Source organism: Austrofundulus limnaeus, unplaced genomic scaffold (genome assembly GCF_001266775.1).
Source record: "Austrofundulus limnaeus strain Quisiro unplaced genomic scaffold, Austrofundulus_limnaeus-1.0 Scaffold195, whole genome shotgun sequence".
Classification (NCBI taxonomy): Eukaryota; Metazoa; Chordata; class Actinopteri; order Cyprinodontiformes; family Rivulidae; genus Austrofundulus; species Austrofundulus limnaeus.
Genome location: NW_013952597.1, coordinates 167,191 through 177,385, shown reverse-complemented (window position 1 = coordinate 177,385; position 10,195 = coordinate 167,191). Strand labels below are relative to the sequence as shown.

Sequence of the window (10,195 nt, the reverse complement as noted above, 5' to 3'; positions counted from 1 at the left end):
CATTAGCTTTTCTTTTTTTTTTTTCAGTAAGAGGTTTTTATTTACGTAATAGAATTTTTGGACAAAAAAAATCGCAATATATTGCCTTGCTTACAGTATCCCAATATATCGGGATATATCATATCGTGACCCCTCTGTTATGATATGAATCGTATCGCCAAATTCTTGCCAATACACAGCCATAGTACGTATGAAATCTTGTAATAAGGCACCAGACTGCACAGAATATTTTCAAGGTTTGACCAAAATGGTTCAGACTTTTTGATTTCATTGATCCTCCTTCCACAGCAGAAAGCTTGATAACAGAGTTTACTACGAGCTTTGTTTCTTGAGATCTGAAACCTGAGCAGCACCTGAGTCAGAAACACAACAACAACAACAACAACAACAATCGGTCCATCACCGCCGCTCCACACAGATTAAACACATTCATTTTGCATCAAGTCGAGCAGAGTCTTCCGTGAAACCCGATCGGAGCTGCAGCTCTGTGTGAAAGGCGTTCCCTGCTCTGTGTAGCATGGAGCTACATGGAGCAGAATGAAAAGGGATGAATAAATAATGAGGCGTAAAAAAGAAAAAGAAGAAGAAGAAATCTTACAGAACACCAGCTCTGATGTGTGGATGACACACCTGACAGAACAAGATGGAAACTTCCCTCTTATCACCTCCGGCTGGAACACAATGCAACAGATGTGAAGAAGTGAGATAAAAAAACAGGCAAATTTAATCTATATAAAAAAATATTCCAATCTCACACACAGATGTGTTTGAGAAAACCGCCCAAAGCCACCGTGGAGAAATCAGTCACACCTGTTTAAATTTTCCATTTTCTSTCCAGAAGTGTTCGCCTGAAGACGAGACACGAGGTTTCACCGTGACAAGGATCTGTAACGGACTCCATTTAGCAAAAGAAAACAAATCTGAACATTTCCACACCTCAAGTTATGTTTTTGCAATCCTGTTGTTTTTAATGTAAATAAATAGCTTGTAATGACGGATTATGTTGACGTTGGCCTTAACCTTAACTAATCTGTTCAGACTGAAAAAAACAAACAACAAAAAAGGACCTGCAGTAAAACAGTTGTCTGAATTTTTGCAGCTTTGTTGCAACCTTTGTTTTTTCTTTTTTTATCTAGAAGAATAAAAGTGAGAGTTGGTCATTCAAAGTGTCCTACAGGTGTAAGACAAAAGASGAGTTGTGTCAGATTTATCCACTGGCTTTGATCCACCTGTAGCCCCCAGCTTCACAACTGAAAACCACAAAACTGTCACTTTTATACAGGTCAGCAACCAAAGCAGAATATCACATTTTATAAAACAGAAATGTTCCAGAATGGGATGAAGATGATCACCTGGAATACAGTATGTTTGAGCAGATGCACTTAGAGTAAAAAAGAGGAACCTGATCCCCTCACTACAGAGGCCTAAGTTAGACTTTTCCTTTTTCCTGTGACCATTAAGACCTCATTCATACCTGGCAATAGAGATGGGATTATGGCTTTATATTTAAAGTGTATCTTGTAGCTTGCCAACTGTTCCACCCTCTGACTGCTGCAGGGGCGTGTCTTATGGTGCATTCACACCGAACGCGATTTCAGCATCGGGAGCAGCAGGTTTACATGCAAAGTCTATGGTGGACGCGCTTCAAGCAACGTCGGGAAGTGCTGCGGCGCCTCAAGCGCGATTAGAGCAGCGCGATTTGAACGATTTGAACGATCTGAGCGTTCGACRCGCTGAGGCGCAAATCGCTGAAGTTAGAAAATCTGAAATTTTGCAGCTCGACGCGCCGCGTCAACCAATCAGAGAGACTCCACTGTGTGACGTAGTGACATATTTCCCGACGGGACAGTTTACTGAATGATGTCCACTAACCTGAAACAGATGGAGAGGAGCTCTTTAGCTGAAATGAGTGCTGCAGTCAGTGTCCTGATCCGCAGCAATGCGTGACAGCGACTCATCAGACTGGAAAAATAGTCCTGAAAGCGAGCTGTGAGCCTCTTCTCTGAATTATCTGGTGAATTAATTATGAATTAATTATCTGATGAACGTGACATGCTCTTGCTCTCTGTAAATAAAGTAAAGCCACTTCCTCGTCCGACATTAAACAGAGCCCGACAGAGGAGGGAGGGGTGGGGAGGCTCTTCCTGTGCAGCGCTTCAAGAGCTGACCTGCGTCTGACCTCAAAGTGCACAAGCTTCMAACTTCAGCGTTGGCTGCGATTTTGAAGCTGAAATCGCGTTCGGTGTGAACGCAGCATTAGATAGAGGTTTTTATACCAGAACACAGCCGCTGTGACAAAACCGTGGAGAAGCACGTCACAGAGGAGAGCCGTTAACCAATATGCAAATTAGCCTGCAGTACCACTGCTCTACCCATATGAGCAGCAAAAAGACGTTTTTAGACCAAATATTACAGATTTGAACAAATACTCACAAAAACATCAAAATTAGCACAGAAACAGTACTATATAACATTTTAGACACATTCTAGACAGTTTATCAGCTAAAAAAAGTTAATTTTGGGGTAAGTTACTCTTTAAGAAGATGGATCTTGTGGATCTGCTCCTTTCAAAGAACTGTTTAATTGTGAACAGTCACATATACAGCCAGTGGCTCCTCTTTGTTTTTCTTTTTTGTCTCAGAATAGCAGAGGAGCAGCATGTTTTGTCTGCATCTAAAGGAGGAAAACAGGAGGAATGACTCAACTGTCTGCGACAGTTCCCAGCTTTTATTTTTTTAAGAGTCGCTCAAACGATTCATATAAGCACATCTCTTCCTGGCAATATAATCAACATAATCAACAATTTTGATTATAAAAATTAGTCAATAGGGAATTTTTGTGTCGACGCATCGTATTATTTCACCACGTAAATGTTCAATTGTGGCTGCAATGCAGGACATGAACCACTAGGGGCAGAATGAACATACTGGCCTGCAAACTTGATAGAATATCACTAAAAAAAGAAGAAACCAAATGAAGGCGGYGGTATGGAATGGAAAGATTGTGGCGAAGAGACAACAAAAAAATAAAAATTAAAAATTAAAAAAGACCAAAGCTTTCTTAAAGTATGGCAACATTTTACTGAAAATAAACCAAAGAAAAACGCTGACTTGGTCACGCAGAGGTCATCCCATGGTAGCACAGCAGCAGTCAACACATGAACATCTGAAATGTCCTCTCCAGGTGGGTAAGTTTCAGAAAGCTTGTTCATCAGGTGGATGCCTCATAGATCTTATTTTCAGTGACTGACCACTTCGTGCTGCAGTCAGTTGTCTAAGGTTTTAGTTTCCCATCAGAAAACAGTGTCTTGGAAGGAAATGCTACATTAACATTAGCTAACTGACATTAAATCTTGGTCAGGTTCAATGCTGCTCATGCTGGGGGAGAGGCTGATATTTTGAGTTATTTGAGCATTAGCTTTCTGTCTAAAAACATTTGCAGTTTAATTTGTATTTAATGGAGTTTTTCTCATCACATGTATTAATGTTAAATCTGATTAAGCTTAGGTTTTATGGGTCACTATTTGAATTTGCTATGGGAACTTGTTACACTACAGTAGAGACCGGATAACGGTGACATTCTCAGGTGTCAGCAGGTGAGATAAGATGTGCACTGGAGCTGGAACAGGAGGTGCGCTCACAAGAAGCATAGATGGAGAGTGTGACAGAAATAATAGCAACTAACAAAAAAAATAACTGACAAATTAGTCGACTTTTGAAATTGTCTTTAGTTGCAGCACTACCTGATTGCATTCACASAGCACTAATAAATAAATACATAGTTAAGCTGCTGGCTCATTAAAAACTCTTAGGTTTTAAAGCCTAAATGTAGAATTCATCATTAAAATTGTCAGGTTTTTTGGTATTATTCAGAGTGAATAATTAGAACAGGGTGTGGTGAGTTTCATATRCTGTAGTTCTAATTCTTTGAGCTTTAATTTGTTACAAATAAAAAAGTTTGTATCCAAACAAAACATATAGTTTGTTWTAAATGACCCCCAATTTTCTTTTAATTCCTATCAATTACATGGAAAGCATCCAATTTAATCGGCTGGATCACAGACTACCTGACAGACAGACCAGTGTGTCTAACCATGTGGTCAGCAGCACAGGAGCACCACAGGGAACTGTACTCTCACCATTCCTTTTCACACGGTACACTTCTACAGAAATACTCAGATGACTCTGCAGTTGTTGGGTGTATCAGAGATGGACAGGAAGCTGAGTACAGAGAGCTGGTGGACCGCTTTGTGACATGGTGTGGGAACAATCATCTCATCTTGAATGKSAAHAAAACAAAGGAGATGATTGTAGATTTCAGGAGAAACAGGAACAGGTCCAAAGCTATTTCTATCACAGGAGAAGAAGTGGAGGTGGTTGAGGAATATAAATACCTCGGTGTTCATCTGGACAACAGACTACACTGCACACTCAACAGTGAAGCAGTCTACAAGAAAGGACAGAGCAGACTGTACTTCTCGAGGAAGCTGAGATCCTTCAATGTCTGCAGCAAGATGCTGCAGATCTTCTACAAGTCTGTTGTTGAGAGAATCATCTCTTCTGCYRTCATCTGTYGGGGCAGCAGCATCAGAGCCTTTAMACTTTAAAACTTTAGACTTTAAAAAGCTCAACAAGCTGATAAAGACGACTGGCTCAGTTCTTGGGACTCCAAGAACCTCTGGAGATGGTTGTACAAAGAAGGATTCTTCAWAAAATGAAGATCATTATGRACTGAGCATCCTCTTCATCAGACTGGCATGCTACAACAGAGTGTCTTCAGTCAGAGGCTTCTTCAGGTCCGACGTAAGACTGACAGTCCTACAGGAGATCCTTCCTGCCCACAGCAAACTGTGTCTATAACAACTTTTTAAAGAAACCAGKTTTATATGGCTTACATTTCATTTACCTTAGGGATTAATAAAGTATTTTTGAATTGAAATTAGTACATTTCCCAAATCGCCTCCATCTCCACCTCCCATGGAAAGTTTTTAGGAAAATTCACCAAGTTTTTGCCCCTTTGCAACTTTGTCAGCAAGTTTTTATTAAATCACTTCAACAGGTTTAAAATAGATTTGTAACTTTAGACCAGTGTCTACAACATTGTGGGGAGGCACCAAAAGACCGGTCCAGAGCCCAAACCAGAATTTCAGCATCTACGTATGTTCTGTTTTTAGGGGTGGCCTTTGACCCCCCYGGTGATGACCCTCTGACCCACCTGGAAAGCTCTGGGTCACAGTGCTGATGTAGGAGGTGCTGAACACGCCGACCCGTGCGCCACGTCCGTTCTTCATGCACATGCAGACGCACAGGAACAGGGCCGCCACCGCCCCCATCAGAAACACCACGCCGAACACGATGCCGGAGATGGCAGTGCCCCTGAAACACACACACACACACACACACACACACACACACACACACACACACACACACACACACACACACTGAGTGAACCACAGAGTGTGGGAGCTTTCCTCCTGACACACTGCCGTTACATCAGCCGTCGCTGCCATGGAGATAAACCACGCTGATGTCAGTCAGCTGTGTGTGATAGCTGCAGAGGAGTCTGTGAGTTGGCACTACGAGATACGGGAGGGCGAAAAAAGCCTCATTAGCAGGTTTGGAAAGCGTTCGCTGTCAGCGTTAGTCAGAACGTCACATTTAGTCCTCGCTGGTTTGAAGAGCACCAACCTGTCCGAGACGTTTGGAGCTTTAAAACCAACAATCAGACAGATTTTTGTCTGACAAATTAGGTCAAACCCTCTGTTAAAGGACAGCCGGTGTATCTTTTTGTATTTAATCCACAATTAAAAAGCTGCTTTTTAGATTTAAAAAATGTGTATTTTGTTTTATTTTTTTACAAAGTGGACACAAAGTGGCCTACTTGTTGTTTTGAGGTTAAAATCGCCCACGAAAAAGTCACTTCAGACAATTTCGGTGCTGCTTGGGTGGTGGGTGGAAGCACTCTGGACTCTTTATTTCCAGCAGGAGATAATGGAGGCTTCCAGGCGACAGAGGCTGTTATAGCAGCTCATTTTAAACCTTTTTTTCTTCCCCGACACAAGAAATTCTGTCCTGCAGATCCGTCTGACATCTTTAAAAACTTTAAAAGCAGAACTTCACAAAAAATAAGTTGTTCCTTTATTTTTGTGTCACGCTCCATGAAAAGAAAAACACAAATGATTAAAAAGCCATTGAGGTTTTTCATAAAAAACTGATATTTTCCCCTCAATTAATATAACTTACGAGAGGACGTCGCCCACATAGGTGTAGTAGGAGCAGCAGAAAGGTGGCGACCCATCACAGCAGTACTCAATACATCCTTCACAGTGTGCTTCAGTACTTCCTGCAAACACACACACACACACACGTTGACCATTCAAAGATAAATAAAAACATACATCAGCTAATAAAAAGGAACTTTGTGATTTGTTCCAATAAACTCAGTCAGGTCTCCATTCTTGTGTTTTTTCTTTCTAAATCTCAAGAGGAATTTGACAGATTTTTTTGTTTTCAGATACAAAAAATAAAACATCGTTGCCAAAATAAACGTTTTTCTACTTCAGCTCCTTCTACACACCTGAAGGAGTTAGGTTACACGACAAAAAGCAACATGCAGCATCTCAGAGTGATGACGAAACATGAATTATTAATGTTTTTTTCTTCATGAGCAGACTGAGGCAGTGAAAACCAGCCCACATGTCCCACCTGCTGAGGGGAAAAAAAGCCTGTAGGCTGTTTGAGGATGACGGACCAGTCTGTCACAAGAAAAACCTCCATCGCATTGAGAAACCAGGATTTGAGAGCTTGGTACTGTGATCTCTTTAGAAGTCGTTCTCTCTTGCGGCAACGTCCAGGGAGGTTGTCCATCCATATTCCTGTGAACCTTAGACTGTTTTATAGTCTTCATCTTTAACATATTGGTCAGTCTTTGTCTTTCTAAGCTCCTGAGGCAATATGTCCTCAACTTTCCATGGTCTGTGTTCAGTGTGCTTACACACCATGATACCAAACAGCCCTGTGACTACCTGTCTCTCTTTAAAAAGAGACGGACTCGATATGAGACTGAAGACAGCTGTAATGCTGATTACAGCCTTTATTATTTTGTCAGTTTCAGCTTGTTTCAGTGAGCACTGACACATTTATTCACCCTGCAGTAACAAAGCAGGGCTCTAGACTAACTTTTTGCACTGGTTGCACCGGTGCGCCTAACATTTTTTCTTTGGCGCACCAGAGTTAGGTGCACCCAAATTTTCAACCACATCGCATTTAACATCAGAGTTTTACAGTTTTTTTTAAATCACTGTTCATTAAGGCAAAATTAACTCGAAAATAATTAGTTAATCTAGTAAACATGAAGTTCTTTATTTGAACCAGAATTGTAGACATTTAACTTACTGAAAAGTATTTAAAGTGATTCTATAAAATTCTAAGTGCAAATGTTTACGAGCTGAACATCTTAAACATTTCATGGTTAAATTATTTTAGACACCTGCCCCTCAGATGGACAACTCCTGTAGTTTGGCCCTCTGGATCTTTGGCCTTGGATAAACCAGAATGATGAACAGAGAATAWTGRTTAATATCAGAAATATTACTGATATTTATTAAAAGGTTGTGCAGATTTTTTAAAAATAATAATACATCAAAGTCTGCAATTGCATTAGCATTAGTTGAATCTTATTATATTATTTCACTTAAACATCTAATATGTCTAGTTTTATCCTCCTGAGACCCAGAAGAACTTATTTCAGATACTTGGAATGTAACTGTGGTGAAACCGATTAAGTGCAACAGCAGCCTGCCATACAAGTGAGCTTCCTCATGCTGCTGAAATGATCTGCAGCTCACAGAGTAGACTCCAACTGTTTAATTAACAAGATGGACTTAAGAGCGAGCAACCGTCCACATCTTCTTTTCATCTCCACAGTTAATAAGAAAAAAATGTTTTTCAAACTCCGATCTGGGTAAAAAAAAATACAGTTGTTTCGCTATGCTATAAACAATGCAATATGATGTTTTTTTTGTTTCTGTGTTTTATGAAAAACTTGATTACATAAATTACATTTTTATAGCTATTCTGGTCATTTATTTATTTCCAAAGAACAAAAATCATTTTAGGGACCTAAAATATTAAAAGGGAGATTCAAGTCAGCCTCGTTCTGTACAGTCAGATCAGATGTGTTAGTATTTTTAAAGCTAAGAGATCACCTTGAGAGTTCACTTTGATTCAAACCCCCGCTCTCTAAACAAAGCAGATAAAAATGATTTAATGTTTTCAAGAATAAAAACTAAAAACAGATACTGTAACAACTTCTGATGAAACCTTTGTATCATCCCTGCTCTAGAAAGTGTAAAAAAAGGCAATATTTTACTTTAAAACGTTCCTGAATGCACATTTGATCACAATACAAGGAATTAGAAGAAAACATCTTAATATTTAAGAAAATTGGCATAAAACACGTGATTTTACACTCTTTGTCACTTAACTGGTATATACAAACCCTGGCAAAAATTATGGAAACACCAGTCTTGGATGAGCACTCAGACATTTCATTCTGTAAAACAAACTCAGATCAAAAACATGATACAATAATAAGGTCATTCCAAAGTGCAACTTGTTGGCTTTCAGGAACACTCAAAGAAATGAAGAGAAAACATTGTGGAAGTCAGTGAATGTTACTTTTATTGACCAAGCACAGGGAAAAAAATATGGAATCACTCAAATTGGAGGTAGAAAATAAGGACACACCTAGTCAATTTCCTTTCCCTAAATGAACACCTGCCTCATATTAGATCTGCTCATTAGTCTGCAGTTAAAAACACCTGCAGTCATGACACCTTGGAGGGCTGCTGGACCAAGTGGAGTGGCAAGAACCATGGCTCCACCAAGAGAAATGTCTCTTGAAACATAAGAGGATTGTGAAACTTCTTGAAGAAGGTAACTCTTCATGCATGGTTGCTAAAGATGTGGGCTGTTCACAGTCAGCTGTATCCAAGATATGGACCAAATACAAACAGCATGGAATGGTTGTTAAAGATGTGGGCTGTTCACAGTCAGCTGTATCCAAGATATGGACCACATACAAACAGCATGGAATGGTTGTTAAAGCCAAGCGTACTGGTAGACCAAGAAAGACATCAAAGCATCAAGACAAACAACTTAAGGCCATTTGTCTTGAAAACTGAAAAAGTACAACTAAACAGATGAAGTGTAAATGGGAGGAAGCTGGAGCCAATGTATGTGACCGAACCGTAAGAAGTYGCCTAAAGGAAATGGGATTTCAATACAGGGAAGCTAAAAGAAAACCAACATCTAAACAAAAAAGAACAAGACTACAATGGGCTAAGGAGAGGCAATCATGGACTGTAGATGACTGGATGAAAGTTATCTTCAGTGATGAGTCAAGAATCTGCATTGGACAAGGTGATGATGCTGGAACTTTTGTTTGGTGTCGTTCCAGTGAGATTTATGAAGAGGACTGCCTGAAGAAAACAACCGAATTTCCACAGTCCTTCATGATATGGGGCTGCATGTCAGGCAAAGGCACTGGGGAGATGACTGTGGTTCATTCTTCTATCAATGCACAAGTTTACATTGACATTTTGGACAGTTTTCTCATCCCTTCAATTGAACAAATGTTTGGAGGTGATGAAATAATTTTCCAAGATGACAATGCATCGTGCCTTAGGGCAAAAACTGTGAAGGCATTCCTTGGAGAAAGACACATTCAGTCGATGTCATGGCCTGCAAATATTCCAGATCTCAACCCAATTGTAAACCTGTGGTGGAAACTGGAAGAAGAAAAAAGGTCCATAAGAAGGCTCCAACCTGCAAAGCTGATCTGGCAACTGCTATCAAAGAGAGTTGGCAACAAATTGATGAAGAATACTGTTTGTCACTCATGAAGTCCATGCCTCAGAGACTGCAAGCCATTATAAAAGCCAAAGGTGGTGCAACTAAATACCAGTGATGTATTTTGAATAGTCTTTTGTTTATCTGTTTTTCATGATTCCATTCTTTTTTCCTCAGAACTGAGTGATTCCATATTTGTTTACCTGTGCTTGATCAATAAAAGTAACATTCACTGACTTCCACAATATTTTCTCTTCATTTCTTTGAGTGTTCCTGAAAGCCAACAAGTTGCACTTTGGAATGACCTTATTATTGTATCATGTTTTTGATCTGAGTTTGTT

General features: G+C 39.9%; 1 protein-coding gene across 1 annotated transcript in view; it reads right to left on the bottom strand.

The window, feature by feature from the left end:
• The window catches only part of cyyr1 (cysteine/tyrosine-rich 1), a 21,702-nt gene that overhangs the window by 1,740 nt on the left and 9,767 nt on the right, over positions 1–10,195 (bottom strand). The window contains exons 2-3 of the mRNA XM_014018554.1: positions 6,246–6,345; positions 5,215–5,375 (exon numbers count right to left, since the gene is read on the bottom strand). Coding sequence (XP_013874008.1) covers positions 5,215–5,375; positions 6,246–6,345 — 261 coding nt within the window. The remainder of the gene's footprint in view (positions 1–5,214; positions 5,376–6,245; positions 6,346–10,195) is intronic.